This window comes from Perognathus longimembris, chromosome 2 (genome assembly GCF_023159225.1).
Source record: "Perognathus longimembris pacificus isolate PPM17 chromosome 2, ASM2315922v1, whole genome shotgun sequence".
Lineage (NCBI taxonomy): Eukaryota > Metazoa > Chordata > Mammalia > Rodentia > Heteromyidae > Perognathus > Perognathus longimembris.
The window spans coordinates 123,645,639-123,666,843 of NC_063162.1; the positions used below are offsets into that span (position 1 = coordinate 123,645,639).

At 36.0% G+C, this 21,205-nt stretch overlaps 1 protein-coding gene across 2 annotated transcripts in view; it reads right to left on the bottom strand.

The window, feature by feature from the left end:
* Window positions 1–12,910, bottom strand: part of Thsd7a (thrombospondin type 1 domain containing 7A) — a 326,776-nt gene extending 313,866 nt beyond the window's left edge. The window contains exon 1 of one of the 2 annotated variants that reach the window (XM_048340086.1): window positions 12,522–12,910. In XM_048340086.1, the coding sequence (XP_048196043.1) occupies window positions 12,522–12,681 (160 nt within the window). In that variant the 5' untranslated portion in view covers window positions 12,682–12,910. The remainder of the gene's footprint in view (window positions 1–12,521) is intronic. The other variant, XM_048340087.1, reaches the window with a different exon arrangement.
* Window positions 12,911–21,205: the final 8,295 nt, after the last annotated feature.

Here is a 21,205-nt window from a genome sequence, read left to right on the forward strand (position 1 = left end):
CCCAAATTTACTAGCACATTAGAAGAGAGTAGTATTACTTCTTACTCTAAACCAGTGAAGAAAGAGGGAGACATTAGTAACCAAATATGCAAATTAGTGTTTGGAGTATTAGAGTAGATGTGAATGCTAGAAGGCAGTAAGCTAGAACAGACAGAACAATCCATTTGTGTTGTGTTTTTATATATCATAACATTGATGAACTTTGCAAACAGCATTTGTAGTAAAATAAAAAACCACAGAGAACCATAAAAGGTATGACTGCATTCAAACAACATGTCTAAAATAGGATATATATATATATATATCCTATATATATAAAATAGGATATATATATATATATACATATATGGTGGATTTGCATTTGCCTAAGCACTGGGAGGATGGGTAAGGGACACAGGATTTCTTTAGGGACTAATAAAAATGTTTCAGAGCTGACTGTGGTGACAGATGTTCAGCCTTGTGAATATGCTAAAAGCTGTTGAATTGGATGCTTTAAATGGGTGATGGCTTGGTATGAATTATATCCAATAAATCTCTTAAAAGAAGAGCTGTGTTGCAGTCATCCTAAATATTTAATATACAGCCAACCAAGGAAGTTCATTTCATGGAAAATAACATGGCACTACAGTCACTTTTCTAATTTTTACATTTTTCATAGAATACTCAAAGTTGGAGTTTAGGTGATATTATCAAGTTAGAACTTCACTTCCTGAAGAACAATCTCAAAAGCCCTAAAAACTTTCATCATGTTTCTGAAAATCACGATGTTCCCAATTCTTCAGTGCTTGATGATCTGAGGTTTGAAGACCACTTCTTCTGTTCTGTAATATTTATTATTCTCTTCTCATGCAACTTTCATAGCTGAAAAAGTACCAAGCCAGCTATCGTATAAAACAAGCCAAGGGAGCTAAAGCAGTTTTAAATTAAATCTTACAAAAAAAGACAAGAGAGAAATGCATCTTAGAGCCATCAATGCTTTCTTAATGAACTATTTGATTTCATAAATCCAAATCCATTTTAATGACTCTCTCATTAGTTTCAGACAGTCACCACTGTACAGTGTCAGAAGTTGTTTTACAGAGCAATTTTATGTTATGATCTGTCTGCAATTCTGTGATTATCTGCCCCAGATGACATGGTCCTGTGTCCTTTCGTTCCACAAGCCCATGAACCAATGGATTAACCAACCATCAAAGCACTGCAAGCAGAAGAAGTGTTAACAGGTATGGACATGGCTATTCAATTACACAATTTTCTGAAGTTGGTGTCCCATATACACTTACAGCACCACTCTCTAAAACTAAATAAAAGTATCTTTTCAATATATTTTCCATCCCATCTATCCCAACCTTCTTGTTTGGAAAGATCTGGCAATGAAATGGCAAACATAAATGTCTTAAACTAGTACACTATAATTCAACTTTGGTCCCCAGGATGTTGTATTTGGCCATTAGTACTGTTCCTTGTTTTATTTTTTTAAGATTTGACTCTAGCTCTTAATGAAGGCAAATGATAAACTTAGACAAGATATGGTTGGGAATCAAGTCTTCTTGAGTCACCAAGTCCATACAGAAAAGAGATGAGTGTGGCTACATTTTAGACCATGCCCTTCCATTCCCCTCAGTTAGTTTTCTTTCACAGATCCCACCTGAGAAATAGGAGATAGCTTTAAGGTTCATTTATTTTACTATGAGACTAATCAGGACTGCAATGGATAAAAAATATTAAATCTTCTTTCCTAATAAACATAAAAGGAAACAACTATTGGTATACCATTATACTTTAATCAGCATGATTTAAGTTAGTAGTTCTCTTACAGTGTTTGCAAGTTGGGGTATTTAGAGATATAATCATATGGTAACTCACATTTGGCTTCATAGTTACAAATATCTGTGACAAAATTTTGTACATATAACACTTAGGCTATTGGTTCCTCTAAATCAGTCAATTTCCTGTTACATCTCATTCCTTATTATTGTTTTTTTTTTGTTTTGTTGTTTTTTTTTTTGGTCTGGAGGCATAAAGTTTTGATCCTGGTGTCACATTTCATGCCCCAACTCTCTCTCGCTCTCTCTCTCATCTTAAGATATTTTTCAGATAGATCCTGCATTATTTTTCCCAGACAAGACTCTCACTCTGATATTCTTACATACACCTTATCCTGCATATTTCAAAATTACAAATGTGCATCACCATACTCAAGCTGTCTGTTGATTTGGGGTCTCAGAAAAAATTTACAGGCATTGGACTTCAACCTCTGTTCTTCACCCTTTATTCTCCAGCTCTCCAACTCTCAACTAGCTGGGATTACAGAAGCCAATATGTCAGACCTTTTCTTGAGGGAGGATTCACTAAGTAACCTAGTTTCTATTCTCTTCTTTCTTAACTATAGAATTTCTTGTTGCTCCTAAAAACATAGCATTTAACTTCGACACAAATAATTCCCCTTCTTTCTTAAATTCTCTTTATAGATTTTTGTCCATTTTGTAAACTGTTTTTCAAACTGATGTGTTCTGAAAGTTTTCCTTGCTCTCTACTTTTGTGAGAGAATTGCTCTCTCGTGTGTGTGTGTGTGTGTGTGTGTGTGTGTGTGTGTGTGTGTGTGTGCTTCTATTGTTATGATAACTTCACTAGCCTAGAAAGACCTATTTACCTTGATAGAGAACTCCAGGAGGGGCAGCTACTCACATTTGCTCTCCAAACCTAGCACAGAACTTGCCACAAAATAGGCACTGAACACCTGCTCGTTCTACTTAATTGAAACTAATGGACACAATTATAGGAAAATCATCTGGTTCTGACTATGAATGTAGTTCATTACAATATGTTGGCTTTGAATGAACTATCTCCTATAGAATGCAAGGGCTTGTACACATAGTTCATCCATATTATTCACCCTGGGTCTGTTACCAGCAGTGCCTTAATGATGTCCCAGTCAATGCACACTATTGTATAATGCATGCCTACTGTTCATGCCCAGGCTCACGGACAGATATTCTTAGAAGTAAAGTATTTCACAGAAATATGAGCAGGCACTGGAATTTGTAGACAGTATTCAGGCACCAAAGTGCCAAACACAGGAAGATAGTTAGACATAAAAGGATCTTAAAATAAAAGCACTAGAATTGTGGGAGGAAGCACAAGAACTCATTTAAGAAGAGTAGATTCTTAATGATCATGAAGATTGGCACATTTACCAAAATAAAATATTAACATAAAGTTTTCTATAATTAGTATTTTAGTAAAACTTTTTCATAACTGAAAAACAATTTAAAACCACTAATACAAATATAACTCACAAAACCTATTTTTAAGAGGTATATTTACACAATGACAGGTAAGTTACAATATCCTGTGTGATCATTTAACCATGAATGACTTTTGTATATGCAGTTTGTATATACAAATATGTATATGTATACAAATATATATACATATATGTATATATACCTTATACATTTATATTTGGATATATACATATATTTGTATATATATTTGTATGTACAGTCTGTATTTATTCATGTAAGTTTGCAAGCAGGTATATGTGTATGCTTATGTTTACAATGGTGTCTTAGATTATTATTGTAATTTCATCATAAATTTAAAAGTGGTTCATAAATTTTAGAGAATGTACATATAAATGTTTTTTTATATATGAGTTTTCATGGGCAAGAAATAGTTGTTTTTAGCCTATGTCTCCACCAAGTATAGAAACAATAATTTTGCTTCATTTGGTAGTTTTTCAACCATAAATATTGAAACATATAAGTAGAATATTTGCATGTGTGATGTATACATTTATACATATGCATATGTGTGTATATTGTAGCCATATATAGATGACATACATACACATTGCACTTTAGGAGATGAAGCATTCACTGCTCACTTCCTATTCACAGCATCACAAAACAGGAAATTCTTGCCAAGAATATTCTCAGGTGTTTCTACACCAAGGAATTTCGAAATGCATAGTCCTACTTAAATACTCACACCTCCCACATTTCCAGAGGGCAAAAATATGCAGAAGCACAAGTAAAAATAAAACACTAATGCAGCATGTCTCTGTAGTTTACAAACTGTGCTTTTAACAACCTACCTAACAGCAATCACACTAATGGCTGGGACAGCAGATAGAAAAGAGGAATGTCAGACAGAGAGGCTTAAGATGAGCATACAGACCCAGCCACGAAGAATGAAAATACAAACCACAGACAAGCCCAGGGAAGAGGCATTAGCAGTCATTTCAGCAGCACATGCAAGTGAAAGATAAGATTTGCTGAGTGCTGACTTAGGTAAGGTGCCATCTAAGTCCTCTACAGATTCATCTGAAGTTATCTTTAGAATGATCTGAAAAGGGTCATTCTAATATAGACCTAGAGTATGACTGAGGAGCAAGAGGCAAAGAGATTAGAAGTCAGAGAATTAAAGAATTAGGTCAAGGTTTATGAATGCCTGGCTCAAAAGTCTCTTCTTAAACCTCTCATTTTATTTATCAAGCATACAAGTGTTTGCCAATGTATGTACTTAGTGACCAGCAGTACTCCCTTCCAAGTTTTGGATTTAATTCCCTGCATCTCATCTCTTCCATTGTCAAAGATGAGTACCTGGTATGGAAGACTTTTGTGACATGTACAATTACATTATCTGAAGCAGGTAAACAAAAATAATGAATCTTAATATAATGTGACCCAACCGAACACAATCTCTGCTCTGAAGCCACTCTGCAACATGGAATGTGACATACCCATGGCCACTTTTATCTACAATGCTCACAATGGATTTATTGCTACTGCTACTGTAATACAATAAATAACTCTACCCAGACTAGGTGACATACTTAAAAATCCCTGCTTAATCTACATTATTTCTGCTACGTATTCAATATCTGTGACTGACACATTTACATGAGGGAACTTCGTTTTCAACCAAGATCTCAGCATTTCTAAGATAACTGCTTGTGTGTTTTGCCATGCCTCTAACTCTGTGTTCACAAAATATCCACTTCAGAGTCATTGTTTAAACTACATTTGTTCTAGGATTTTCACTTTGTGATAGGAATAGAGAAATCTAGATAGCAAGCTATCTTGACAACTCACTTTTCCGGGCTTGAGGGGAGTCCAAAGCTCTGGGCTTTGGACAAGTTCAAGAGGATATTTAATCTCCACTTTTCCAGCCCAGGCTTTCTCTATGCAAGAGCAAGAGAAAGTGCACACACAACTCCCTAACTTATTCCTTACACCAGAGGAGCTGGAAATCCAGCAAAGGTTTGTATTTCACTAGCCATGGAACAGCAGAAACTCCCATTTATTGTTGGTAGGATTGTAAATAGTACAGCCACTTTGGAAAGATGGTGGAAAGTTCTCATAAAAAAAATTAGCACACTCATTCTATGTGTCATCAACCTGTTCCTTAATACCCAGTCTAATGCTTTAGGCCTCAGTCAGGCTGAGTGAGCATCATGGTGGGGAGTGTGTGATAAAGCAAAGATTTTGGAATGACAGCAAAGCAATTGGAATGAAAAATAGCAAAAGGGGTCATGACCCCAATATTACCTCCAGAACATGCTTTCAATGACCTATATCCTCCAATTAGGTCACCTCCTACTAAAGTTTTCATTCAATCATACCACCAGCTACCAGATCAAGCCTTTAACACATTAGCTTTTGGAAGACATTTGAGGTCAGAACTACAACTGGTTTGCAGTGTTTTACCTTCTATTGTTCTTCCTCTTAAAGGAATTACCCTCATATAGCCTCAGAACCTCTGTGAGGAAAGAGCTTGGATTTGACAGGCATGCTGTTAATTATTATACTTGTTCAACTAAACACACATTTTATTGTTGCCTAGCTATGTGAGATCTAGATGTTTGAAGCTGTCAGTGTACAGTTGTGATGAAGATCTCAACAGATCTGTACCTATGACTCACTGACACCTTCAATTCACCTGGTGAACTGTTCTATTGATAGCAAAGACATTTAGTCTATTATAGTCATAGGAAAGGCATTGTTAAAAGTGTCAAATGCCAGTTGATTTCTGCGTTAAAAATCACTGTCATTAATATGGTACATTCCTACAGTCTTACACTTTGAGGGGAATCTGTATGGTATAACTTACTAGACCGAAGGACAGCACTGTTCAGTGTCATCATTCTATCCTTAGGGTTGAGGAGCCTCCTTGCTTCTTTCTTTCTTGTTTTAATTTAAGGGAGGGTCTCACTATGTATCCTAAAAACTCATTATTTTAAGCTTCAGCCTGAGTGTTGGTGCTACAGATGCAAGCCAAATGCTAAAGGAACCAAATTACTATCACATGATATCGATGGTCCAATCAGAATGTCAGCATGCCTTTCCAGGACCATCAAACCAGTTATCTATATAGCAAAAATTGGTAGAAAAAAAATGGGGCTATATACAACTTTACAGCACTTGATTTTTGTTTTGTGTTTTTTTTTCAAGTGTTGGGGACTGAACTAAGGACCTTGTACATGTTAACAGTGTTCTACCACTGAGATACAATCCCCTGTGCTTTTGAGTAGCCCTCCTCTCTGTCTCTCTGTCTCTGTTTCTCTGTTTCTGTCTCTCTCTGTCTGTCAGTCTCTATCTTTCTCTCTCCCCTTCTCTCTCATTTTTTTTCTGGCCTTTCAATGTTAGGCTATCACTCTACCCCTGAGATATATCCTCAGCTCTCTCTCATCAGCACTCCACTTTAAAAATTGTATTTTGAACATATTGTGTTAATGAGACATGTTGGTCTCAAACATACAATTCTTCTGTTTCAGCCTCCCAGGCACTGAGATTACAAATCTGTGCCAGTGCCACCATGTCCCATCTGATAACACTCTTAATCTCAGTGTTCCTTGACATTTCTAACATTTTGCCAATCAAGTAACTATCTACAATTTTCATAAGGAGGAATCTAAGCTACCACCATTGCATTAAAATATTAAGGCATCATAAAACCACCCAGGCATTTGGCTTTTGATGCAGTCAGTCAGTAGCTAATGACTCTGCTATATACATGTTATGTTCATATAGAAGGGGAAAAGAGCCAGACATAAATGTCAGTCTTTTGTATCCAAATGGAAACAGTGAATAATGTATAAACAATTTATTGCCAAAGCAATTAATTCAAATTTGAAAGGTGAAGGTCTAATTTCAAGAACATGAAAAACACTTTGAGAACAAATATGATGTGAAGTATAGAAGTTATAGTTACATAATTAACCTTAAAATTGTTACTTAAAGCATTTTGTGATTTACTAAATGCTACTATATATATGTACAAAGCAATAAAGATCAGTTCTACCCTAAAATGACTTATAATCCAGACTTTTGTTTTGTAATGTATCCCTTAATTAAATAGACAGATAAATGTGCTAGAATAGTGTTAATTCTTGCAACTTTTGTTATCTTTTTAGGTAACGAGAAAGTGAAAAGCAGGAAGAGAACTAATATTTTTAAATGTCTACTCTATCTAGAGTTTGTGCTAGATATATTGTGTTTCATACCTGCTGAAACTTTACAATATCTTCTTACTTCAGAATGTTTTATGATCTATATAAAGTGAAAACATGTCATAGAGTTTAAATAACTTGGCTAGTCAGACAGTTAGATGTAAACAGTGGTTTGTCTAATCTCAGGGTCTATGTGGGTTTTTTTCAATTCTATAATATTCCATTCCCTTACATTTGTTTTAGTGTCTAATGCTCTAATTACCAATATCAGTTTGCAATTTCGAGTGCATTTACTGGGAAAAGAGAAGGAGGAGAGAGCTAGTGCATATTATTGAACTTGATTCAGGTTGCAAAATTAAGTTGCTATTGTATTAAATAACAAAATATTAATAATAATAATAAAATGACCATTTACTGAACTTCTGATATGTATCAGGCACTTTACTAGTACATTACACATCTTTCCATATTTAATAGTCAGAAATCCTCTAAGAATACATATCATTAAGCCATAATTGAGAGATGAAAGAAAGATTCAAGGACATTAATTATATAGGTAACATGAAAAAATATTTTTAATTATTCACAGGACTACTGGATACTGGATCCCACCCTCTGTCCCATCTTCTCCTCAACTTAATAAACCCATAAAGTCATATTCCAAACAAAGGGAAGTTGCAAGCACTGATACACTTATGTTAGCATAATGCTATCTTCTACTCTGAACATCAGGATTAACAGTTTCTCCTTGGTTTCTTAATGATTGGTAGAATTAAGATAGATATTTGTTCATATTCATTTCAGAGTAATATTTTATATTCCTACTGATAAGTGCTATTAGTATACACACAAAAATAGGATAATAATATTAGTTTTTAACTTAAGGTGAAAAATCAGATACAATTTTAATGCAGTTAATTGTGCAAAGGACATTGTGCCTATTAATAATAATATTGTCTTGCAATGGATGAATCTACCTCAAAACATTACTGTAAGTAAAATGAGAGAAAACCTCCAACTATCTATAGCCTCCTCACTTGAACTTTGAAGAATGGCTAGCTTGGCTGGGAATATGGCCTAATGGCAAGAGTGCTTGCATCATATAAATGAAGCCCTGAGTTTGATTCCCCAGCACCACATATATAGAAAATGTCCAGAAGTGGCTCTTTGGCTCAAGTGGCAGAGTGCTAGCCCTGAGCAAAAAGAAGCCAGGGACAGTGCTCAGGCCCTGAATCCAAGGCCCAGGACTATCAAAAAAAAAAAAAAAAAGAATGGCTAGCTTGCATATGGTCCTTATATTTTAATGTGATTTCATCATTATACCAATATATTCAATTTAATTTATTATTGTTTTCCAAATAAATCTTCCTGATTGTTTCCAATATTTTCTGTCTGACTCATATTGTCAATCATATTTTGCTCATTCTACTGATACTCAATTTGATAGTCAATTTTTATTTCCAGGTTAATATAATTAATCACAATTTTTATGGAATGAAACCAGTATGCTAGATAAGGGAAAGTACAAAACTTCAGCATTTAACATTTGGAGTAGTTCTTCCTCCTCCAGTAAGTTAAGAGTTGAATCTCTGTGTATTTTGAAATGATTTCTAATTATTCTCACCAGGACAAATCATAATAAGTAGTAAACAATGTCAAAAATCTCAATTTCTGAAATCATCTCTGTCACGAAACAGCAATAACAGTATAGTAGACTGTTGATGTCTAGTGGATCAGAAATCCTCTGATAGATGAAAGGACATTACTTATATAGGTAACATGAAAAAATATTTTTAATTCTTCCCAGGACTACTGGACACTGGCTCCCACCCTCTGTTCCGTGTTCTCCATCTTTTCCATCATCTTGCATCTTTCTAATCCATTAACTCTCAATTTGGTACTTGGTGCTGATCCCTTTGTTCTTTCTCTTCTGGTCACACACTTCATTAGCCAACCAGCCTTTAGATTCACCTCTCTCCAATCTAAGCAAACAATATATCAATCTCTCCAAAGTTTGCAATGGCTATTACATGCTTGTATGTTAAACTCCATCATCCTTATCACAGTTACAAACTTTCAGTTCCTTATAACGTGGTCCCAATTCATTTCATTGACATTAAATTCCAAGCTTGAGTTGTGGTATATAATAGACACTTCCAAGATTGAGGAATGCAGCCATGCCTTTTCATTTCTGAAGGTGTTAGCTTTTGGAGGTATTTCTATTCAACATTCCAATTTATGGGTATAATGAATTTTTATTTTCTCTTTCTGTACGTTCTGCTCCTCAAAATCCAATTCATTCTTAAGAAGCAAGATTATATATTAGTGTCTCTTTATCAGCTCTAATAATTTCTCTGCTTTCATAATGTTGTTCATGAATATGGTATGCCATGCAGTATTGTTGTAGAATTAAAGTGCTTTGTAATTTTAAGTTTCCTGAGGATATGTATGACAATACTTGCCTCTACAGTCAACCTCTACAAGTGTCTGTATACTGTAGATCCTCAACAATTCTTCATTGTGAATTGATTCAAAACTTCCTTAAATGTACATAATGTATTACTATATACCATAAGTTATATGTGTTGTATGTCTAAATCATAGATATTTAGACTATGTGTACACAGTATTTTGTCATGTGTATGCATTTTGACATATATTCATACATATGAAGCACATTCAAATTGAAAAGGTTTAAGATATTGTCTTTTCTAATCACTATTATGAAGAATCAGTCATTGGATGACTTCACCAATGCCTGATTGCCTGACAGGGACAAAGTTCTTGACTGAGTTTTCATTCAGATTAATTTTCAATTCAGCCATGTCACAACTTCCTTCCTCTCTTCCTTCTTTCCTTGCTTCCTTCCCTCCTCCTCCTCCTCCCTCCCTTCCTTTGTTTCTTCTTTCTCCCTTCCTTTCTTCACTGAAACTAAGCTTATATGTCTATCTTCAAAAGTGATAAAGAATTATGATTTTATTACTTTTATATGTTCATTTACAAACTATTCCTTTCTTTTAAATATTCTCTAGATCATCAAAGAACTAATTTCTTGTCCTTTAGTTATATGGTAATATTTGCTTTTGTCTAAGAGAAAAATAATGTGGTCATTATTTTGCTCTCCAATTTAATTTGTCATTTTTCCTCACCATGGATCTCCAAAACCTAATACCATCATCACTCTCATCTCACTATACTTGCACCAAACTTTAATGTTTGCAGCTTACTTTCACATAAGACACTCATTTGATTTTGTCAACACTGCTGAGTGAACACATTATCACATTTCTATGCAGTTGAGAAAACTAGGGGTCAAAAGTTAAATGACGTGTCAACGTTTCCCAGATAGTGAAAGCTGGAACTGGCCCTCATACTGAGGTCTCCATCTCCTTCCTCCAGAGAGCTTTCTACTATTTTAAGCTGTTTATTGGCTTGTGTTCCCACTATGACATTTATGCTGACATATATTGGCACTTCAGACACTGCACAGTGAATGTTGTCTAGGTTCTTTTCGATCTGAATTACTGCATGGCTCTTGTTACTTTGATAGCAAAAATTGCAAGTAGGCAAATACTATGTTGTTCATTAATTGCCTGAGAAGCTCAAATCAAGGCTCCAAATAATACCATCTACTGGTTAAAAAAAAAAAATAGTTTGGTTAGTGTTCTTGAGAAAACACTGTTGAAAAGCAAAACTGCCCTTTGAGTTAAAGAATTTCAACTTTCTCTTTAAAATGGAAATAATTTAATTTGATTTCCCCCGTGTTCATCAATCAAGGACTCTTTAAAGTGGTAGCAGGAATGAGTTTGCATTTACGAAGCTCATTCTGTGTTTGTGCGATTTGTGCAAGAAACATCCTAAGACAATTCTTTGCTTTGTCTTTTAAAATATTTCTTCTTAATTTCCTGCTAGTTACTATTTAGATGTAACTTCCTTTAAGATGTAAAATATCAATGCAACTGTACTGTAGAAAGATCTGCCTCCAGTGCGTGTGTGAGTGCGTGCTTGCACACACATGACGGACATAGTCTGAAGCCAAGAAACAGACTCCTCTCTGTAACTTATTTGCAATCTCATGATCAGTTCACTCTCCCTTTCTACTGTGTCCCTGTCTCAATTTTTAAGCACCGCCAAAGACTCTTAAATCATCCCCAGCACGGAACATTCCTGTCTTCTTAAGCGCTGAACATCCCTGTCTCCCTATGAACAAGTCTGGGACTGGCCTCAGTCTTCTCAGAGTCCCCTAGGGCAGGAAAGCAGCCTCCAGGAGCGGAGCGGAAGGGATCCCTCTGCCTGGCATTGTTTTCCTGCCTATCACTGCCCCACCAGGATTTCCCAGCACTTCGCAGAAGGCACCCAGGGGCAGTTCCTGGCCGCTTTTGGTGCCTGGTTGCAAAACAGAGCAAAAAAATTCTCAAGGCAAGAAAAAGTTTTAAAGAAAGCATCCTAATAGTTGTACACTTTGAAACAAACAAACAACAATATCCCACTGTAATTCACTCATGAAAAGTGAACTGTGCACGATCTGCAGGCTCCACGAAGACTCCATTGCTTCTGGTTGCTACATCTGCCCTCATTTGTCTTAGGTCTGAGCGTCCCACTTATCGCAAAGGTACCCTTAAGACACACGCAACTCTACATCCACATACAACAAGGCACTGGGCATACTGCTTGCCCAAAGACCTGGTCCAAATTGCTTGTTTGGGACTCAAATTCTATTTTAGAAACTCCTAGACAACTGAGAATCCAGAGGTTAAAAATACTGCACTTCCCATAGAGAGCCTAGCTTGCTCTCCTTCCCAACAGAGCTAGGGGAGAAATAGCTTTCCAGTGACTCATTGTTGCCTTTGAGTTGTTAGGGTATTTTTAAAAATAATAATGAAAAAAAACAGCAATGGATATGACCTAATTTGTTCCCTGGAATCCTACTTTTTAACCTTCGCATGCTAGCACGATCCGATCCGGCTCTCCTACAGCACCGAGTCCCCTCAGGAGTTGAAGGGTCTCTTGATGTGGACCCAGATAGGGAGATGAGAGGAAGGGACAACAACTGGGTTCCACTTACCAGTCTTCCACAGATAGATGGTGGGCGCCTCCGAGTTGCCTAGCCCCGCGGCCCCGCAGGCACCTGGGCACAGCAGCAGAAGGAGCAGCTGCAGGACGCCCCGAAGTGGCCCCTCAGCGCCCTGGTTCCCGGACGCCCAGCGCCTCCCTGGCAGTCCCATGCTGCCCGCAGCAGCCGCTCCAGGGTCTGGATCCGCTGCTGGGCAAGTCCGGTAGGGAATTCTTTCCAAGTAGAGAAAGCAAAGCTCTTTCCCGCTATTGTTCGCTTCTGATTAAAAGAGAGAAAGAGCATCTATCTAACACCACCAGGGAACAATAGCAGCTGCGTCTGTGGCCAAAGATGCAGCCTCCACTGTCACCAGTAGCTCTGCCACCGGCCGGGATGCTGCAGCCGCTGCCATGGCGCGCAGAGTGGCTGGTCCTCGCGGTCCGCAGGGGGCCCCAGCTGACTGAGCAGGTCTGGGAAGCTGCGCAGCCCCCGCCTCCAGCTGGAGGGAGAGGAGGGGGGCGCGAGCCGCGAGGAGCTGGAGGGGCCTGCAGGCAGGGGGAGGTGAGAGAGCGCGCAAGGACGAAAAGGGGCGCCAGTGGAGGGGGGAGCTGCCAGCAGCAGCACCCAGAGCCCACATGCCTGCCCAAAGAACTCCCCTGCACATGGTGAGAGGAAATAGGTTACACCAATGAAAAGAATCATCTGTAGGCAGGCTTCAGAAAGACAGAACTGGCATTAGAATTCATCCTCACCCTAGGAGTCAAATGCTAGATCTAGTGGCCTGTCATTCTCAGGGCATATTTACACAAAGCTTTGGTGTTGGTGATTTATTTTTGAGCTCTAGCTTCGATATTACTTTATGTTAGTAGTCTTTGTGATCAGATGCAGGGAAAATGTAAGGCAAGAGACAACTTTTTGCTGTTAAAATACTTTCTTTACATATTGTTTCTGACGTACAGTAAGTGATCCATTCTCAGTGCAAACTTGAGTGGTGTGGATCTGGCAGGAATTAAAAGTACCTGTTCTTATGATAGCTCTTAAAACAGAATGCATGTTTAGGAAGTGTGTATAATGCTATCTAATCACCCGAGGTTAAAAAAATAATACAAAACCCAATCCTTAAATTATATAGCTCAGTAAGAAGTCCATATTCAATACCCTTATCTATTTCTCTCCTGGAAAATATGCTACTTGCAAGTATGCAGACAGCTGGAATAAAAGGGTAAACGGATTCAGTAACATTGTTTGGTTATCTATCCATTAGTAAATTCTTAAAGCATTAGAGACATTGATTTCTCTTCATCTTTTACTGATTCCCATAATCTAAATAAGGAGCTGTGTGGTTCTGTATCTTTTGTTCTTTGTGTTTTTAACTTCTATCAGTAGTAACTAAAGAATGTGTGAATTCATATCATGCTTTTTCCTTTCTCTCTTTTTCCCTGTCCCACAACAACAATCCTTTATTATTCATTCATTTCCTAGTAAAACCAGAATTGCCAATTAAAAAAACAAAAAACACAAAAGTCAGCAACCAGAAAGCCAAAGAAAATTATTATTTGGCTAGCAATTTTCCATCTAATATTTTTTAAAGCAAGAAAATCACTGTTTGAATTTACTCCAAAGACACAGCAACTGAACAGTTTAAAATGAGGAAGCTACTGTTTCTGAAAGGAGGAAACCTTCCATAAGGCACCCTGGGGACTCTTGTCATCTTGCCTAGCATTCCAGACACAGCCCTTCTGCATGCATTAGATTAAAAGCAGGTTTGATCAAATAATTCCCAGGTCCTGCCTGTTTAAGTATTCTGACATCAGAGGAAATTAGCTACGTTGAAGGTTGCAAATTTGGTCTTTGTTTACTTTTTACTCTGTTAGGCCTCTATGAGGGAATTAAAAGCTCAGAGAACCCTAGCTCTATGTGTCTGTGATTAGGAAAGATAAGCTAGTGTGATTTACTATTTTTTCACTGGTGAAAAACAGGCAACAATCAAAAGATTAGAGGTTGATAAAGGATACAAAGAAAGTCTGATCCCAACTAATGCAGGGCTCCCTGAAGGAAGACTTCTGTCAACAGTCATGCAGTTATAGACAAAAATTAGATGCACTCCTGCTTCCTGGTTCTGTCCTCTCAGGAATACCACTGTCTGCAGTATCACTGCCTGGGGAAGCATTGTCCTGCCAGGGGTGCTTATGTTTCTCAGCTATTATTAATAAGGCCAGTACTAAAATTCTCTACTATGATAGGATCTCAGTAAATAGTAGTGCCATCTGAGCACTCTTAGGAAGCCTCTAAGTCAGTTCTCCATGTGAAATTAAGAAGCTTTCCAAAATTAGTTTTCCATGTGGAATTGAGGAGTCCCTAAATCAATTCATCACATGGAAATACAATCTGTAAGAGACCATAGAGATTGTGACAATGTCCACTTAGTGTTATTTAATGCAGAAGTAGTTAATTATCTGGTACTTCGACCCCTCTGTACATCACTTTGACAATAAATACGTAAATATTTTTAAAGGAATTAGCAAAAAATAAAGTCCATACTTCATAGCTTGATATCAAAAGAAAAATCAAGTTTCTGATCTTTATATTTATCCATAGTTGTACAGTAATTACCCAGTTAGTTAAGAGTTCAAACATTATAACTTCAAGCATTATATGTAAGAATCAAATATAACTTCTAAGTCAACCTTTGCTTCAATTTATAATAAACAATTAGGGTGACAAGTTCTGCAACAGTATTTGAAATCAGCCAACAATTTGTTTCTTTCTTTTTATTTTCAACTTACACAAAACTTAGAGCATAAACATCCACACTTACCATCACTCACACACAATCACTAACAATGAACACATGTCTGGATAATGTTACAGAAACTAAGTCTTACCAACATTTGTCTCCACCACTGCCACATATCTGTTCATAACAATGTCATTACTGCACTTGAAGACAAAAATGTATGGGTCTCTGAGGAGACAATGATGAGATATATGTTCAGATATATCTTCTTTCGCAAAGGGAATATTGTCCAGTTGGACAACTCCTATCCATAAAATGGCTCAACAGTGAAAGATAGCAAGACCCAACAATCTTTTGTTTCCTAGAATATGACATAAATAATACACAGCTGTTTAATGACATGATGTCAAAATTTAGTCATGAGGAGTCTCAAGGATGCAGATTCAATTGACCATCTGTACAGCCTGCCATAGAGTAATTTTTTCATCATTTTTAATAAAGAACTGTTCAAGTAAAAGGCATATATGGTTTTAATATTTAGAAGTGAGATGATTCTGAACCTCTTATATGGTTATCTGAATTGGCTTTTGTTATTTTTGCTATAATTTCGAATCTCCCAATTATGAGGGTATGTACATACCTACATGTATGTTTTCTTGTATCAGAATATAGGCTTACTCTAATAATCTTATTCTGATAGACTCATGCTGATAGTCTTGAAACACAATTCATAGTCCATTAGTCATTTGTAAAACATCCTAGTATTATAAGTGCCATTATGTAAAAACAACAGTAAAATAATTCAGTTACTTGATAGGCATGAAAACAACTTTGATATCACTAGCTTTTATTAATATAATGAATGAATGACAGACTGTAGGAAAAATTTCAATAGGACTTTAGGTAAGGAATCATGTGAGTATGTCTGTTATGAAATAAAAAACCCAAAACACATTTCAGCATCATGCGTCATCCAAAATAAATAAATAAAAGCCACCCCAAGGAATTCTATTTGTGTATACTCTAGATATCATACAACAAAATCTAGGCTTCTTGATGACCCCATTTCCTGCCATACCCATCAAATTATCAAAAATAAAAACTTTGGGGCTGGGGTTATGGCCTAGTGGCGAGAGAGCTTGCCTCATATACATGAGGCCCTGGGCTCGATTCCCCAGCACCACATATACAGAAAACGGCCAGAAGTGGCGCTGTGGCTCAAGTGGCAGAGTGCTAGCCTTGAGCAAAAAGGAAGCCAGGGACAGTGCTCAGGCCCTGAGTCCAAGGCCCAGGACTGGCAAAAAAAAATTTTTTTTAATAAATATATAAAAACTTTCACTTTTGATCATTGTAGTAAGTAGTTATACATTTTTACTTTCTATTCTACTATTATTCACTCTTTTCTTCCCATTCCTTTTTACTTACAAAAATTTTTACCATACTGGTTAGTTTATTGATTGTTTCACTATTTTATAGATTTGTGGGATTAAAAGAGGACAGACTCTCAATTCCAAAAAGTTTCATAAAATGTTAATCTCATGAGCCCTGCATTTTATTAAAAATTAATAAAATCTAAGCATAGTGGCAGAACCTGTCCTTCCAGCTATGCAGGAATCTGATATTGGGAAGATTGTGGTTCGAGGCAAGCCTAGGAAAAACCAAACCAAATCAAATGAATAAACAGCAACAAAACAAAAAAACCTCACAAAATATTTTCAAGACCTATCTCAACAGAAAAAGCTGACCATGGTTGTAGGGGTCTAATCATTGCACCAGACTGAAAGAAATAACAAACATTAGATTAAGAAAAAATATATTCGAGACTAAAAGAACTATGCAAGGAATCAGCAGAACAAAAAATTGGGTCTTTGAAAAAATTAACAAAATTGATAAGCCCTTAGCAAACCTGACCAAAAGAAGATATGAAATCACCCAAATAAATAAATCAGAAATGAAAAAGGATATCACAACAGAGAAGAGTAAAATTATGTATATTATAAGGGGATATTATGTGCTTATTTACATGAACAAACTAGAAAAGTGGGCAGAAATGAATACATTCCATCAATATAGCTAAACTGAGCCAAAGTGACATGAATGACTTAAATCCATAGCAAGAAAGGGAATTGAAATGGCAATAAAAAACCTCCATTCTATGAACAGTACATCCAGCCACTGCAACAAATGGTGGAAATCCACATGAAGATAAGTGAAACTGGATTTCTAACAGTCATCCTGTACTAAGAATACTAGTAGTAGTAGTAGTAGTAGTACCACTACTATTAGTGTTAATATTAGCACAGTCACTGTACTAATATCAATTTAACATAGATCAAAGAACTCAGTCTAAGACCGAAAACTGTAAAATACTATAAGAAAAAAAGTAGAAGCATTAGAGCTTTTACATGAAAGCATAGAAGAAACATTAAAACTTCTAGGCACAGGCAGAATCTTTCTGAAGTGAAAAATTGATCTCACCCTTTGGATATAACATTCCACTGTGCTTCGAGAGTCATTGTTCAAAATTATAAGTTAGCTGTTAATACTAATGTGATTTCCTTGTTCTTGGTAAGTCATTTTTTCCCTTTGATTTCTTTTACAATCTTCTCACTGTATGTTATGTGGACCTTTCTCTACTCTAAATTTTTGGAGATTGTCAGTTGTTTAACGTTTCTCACTAAATTTGGACAATTTTTCAGTGCAATATTTTCAAATACTAATGCAAATATTAGCATTTTCTGCTTCTTACTTTCCAATAGCTTTCTTTCTGGGATTGTTGTGATTAACTTGTTTGAATGCTTGATGTGGGTTTGTAGATCATTTATAGCTCCCCAATTTAAATTTCCTTGTTTTCTCTCTGTTCATTAGATTGTATCATTTTTATGGATCTGAGGAACAGTTAACTGACTTATTTGTCCTATTCCTTATGGACTAAGCAAGTTTTGCTTCAGTATCATAACATTTGGCCCCATACATGCAAGTTAGATGAGTTTTACGATGTCTTTCTTCACAAATCTTGGGGTAAATGATACTTTATGGCCACAATGCAATTACAAATGATATTTCAAAACTTGTCTGCCTATATGACCTTGACATATAACATAAAATAAATATGATAAATACCTAGTTTTAAATTGGTCATACGTTTTTACCTTCAGGTAATTATTCCCCTTCAAAGTTTGATTTGGCTTAGTTGATGTCATAACCATTGATATGTTTACAGGCCAAACACTGGGGCCTGCATGTAAGCAAGTGAATTAATAATCACTTAAATATAAAACAAACAAACAAATAAATAAATAAACTAGATTTAATTCATCAGTATTATCAGGAATCAAGTTGGCTATGAGGGAGCTCTGTTACATTTCAATTCTGATCAACTAAGAAAGCAAATTTACCATAGACACAGGCCAGGAATATTACACCAGAAAGAGAAAACCACGTAGCTTTGAGAAAAAAAAAAAAAAAAAAAAGAGGTGCACAGCTGGTGGTTTTCTATGTTACACTACTCTCTTAATATTCTGTTTTCAGAATCAGGTTTCTGTGAAAGCTCATTAGACTTCACTTCATAATCCCTTAGATACCATTCTCATAAACAGCAATGCAAATGGCTCCCTCTGGCTGGGAAACATGACATTTCTGTTTCCCCTTTTCAGAGTATGAAATAAGTGACTTTTTAATGGATTTTGTTAACAAATTTTTTTTGTTATTAATGCTTTATGTTTAGGGTCTCAGATACCTCCTTGCTACTGAGTTGCCTAGAATAACTTCCTCTAATTCAGTTTTAAATTATTTAAATAATTTATATAAATTATTTCTTATCATTTCCTTTTCTTATCTATTTGATCTTATATATTTCTATATAGTAAATTCTCCTGTTGATGGTTCAGTGAAGTTTTAGAAGTAAGCAGAGAAATTTCAATCTACCATCTTACTTGAAAGTCAATGTTTTATTTTCAATTATTCTTTTCTCTTTATATTTTCCTAATCAAATACAGAAATAATTTTAATTAACTGGAGTTCATGGCTTTCACACGTAAAATTTCAGTGAAATCTGTCATAACCAGAAAGAAATAGGTGAAGGAGAAAGTTAACATATGGAAGTTTAACTATTTTTTTCATGCCTTCAGTGATGTTTTGAGATAGTATGGTGTCATGATTTCTATGTAGCCAAAACATTCTGTGAAAATCAGTGATTTTATAGAACATATCATCAAACAAAAAGTACAAAGGCAAATGTTTTGTTTTAAAAAAATTATTTAGTATAACATAATAATATCTAGAAAAAATACTTGAAGAATACAGGTAAGTTATTTAACTGATAAATAACCCAGAGTAAAGACAGTAAGAGAAAAGAAAGTAAAATAGATTAAAAACTGAGTCCTAATACTCTAGGATCTGATGGTCGGATTAAGTTCAAAGATAAAACTTTCCTAAGAAAATAAGAAATCTTTGATATACATGATTACCCCTATTAAATGAAACTGCCTTTGGAATAAAATGCATTAGATAAAAGTTTTTCTTCCTAGACAACTTGTCAAATAAATTTGGAAGTATTGTTCATATTGTAAATTGACACATCTTTCTCTGCCATTTAAGAGAGAGGAAAGAGAAATATGTTCCTTTGTTCCTTTGTCATAATAGGTGGTGAAGGGAGATGAGCTGTTCAATGCATATCATCATTCACAAGTGAAAGACCTCTTCATTCTACTAGACTAGAATATGCTTAGGTCTCTCACATCATCCATTATAATTCATGAGAAAGCTGTGTTTATGATGAATTTACCATTTGGCAATGAAAAAACCAAGCTCAGTGTAAGATAAAATTTTGACAATTTGAGAGGTAAAAAAGCAAATGTCAGTAAATTAGCTCAATCCTTAGTACTACCCTGTGGTGACAGCAGCCGTCACTACCGATTTTCCCCAACTGCTAGTCTATGTCTACATACTGAAAACAGTATGAAAAGCTTTCTCACTAATTGCTCGTGGCAGCTCTGCTACTTCCAAAAGTTTTCTTCCCCCCGCCCCCCCCGGAGATACAGATGCAAGCCTGTCTCTATATGTGACAATTGCATTATTTTGCTGTTTACAAAGAAAACAATTTTTCTTTCATTTGCTAATGGGCGACACCCAAAATGTTGCTGTAGATCCCAGAAAAATGACTTTTAAGTGGACTGAAATACTTTAATTCTCTCTTTGTTGAGAACTGTCTAGTTGATTGAACAACAAACAGGTCACCATTCCATTTTATGTAACTCCACTGAAAGCAGCTAAAATGAGATGGGAAGAATTGAAGGTGTTCAAGCCTCATTTGGCAGGCAGAACCATTTAATCTCTAACTTACTTCACTTCTGCATGTCTCACATACCAAACTGTCACAGGCAAACCTTGTACAAGGGTTTAGAGTGTGGACAGCTGCCATTCCAAATACATGTCTCTAAATGAAAAGTGAGAGAAAACACATCATGAGGATTTTTGAATTCTGGAATTATTTAGTGTGTGTGTGTGTGTGTGTGTGTGTGTGTGTGTGTGGTGTGTGTGTGTTTGTGTGTGTTGTTACTGGGGCTTGAGCAGAGGCCTTTCATTCTCATTTGGGTTAAGGCTGGTACTCTACCACTTAAACCACAGTTCTTCTACTTTTTGTTGTTGTTCTTTAATCAGAGATAAGAGTCTCCCAGACATTTCTTTCTTAAATAGCTTTGAACCACAATCTTCAGATGTCAGTTTCCTGCATCGCCAGGACTACAGGCATAAGCCATTAGCACCTGGCTGTTGAAATTATTCAATTTTTAAGCCAAGCTGAAAATCACAATCTAACTGACCAAATAGTAATGTCAAATCATTTACACCCCTCAGTGTAAAATTAAACTAGTTATAGAGTTCTTACTGAGATATGGCCCAGTTGTTAGGATATAATTTTAATATCTACAATCTAGTTCTTATATGTTCTTTGTTATGT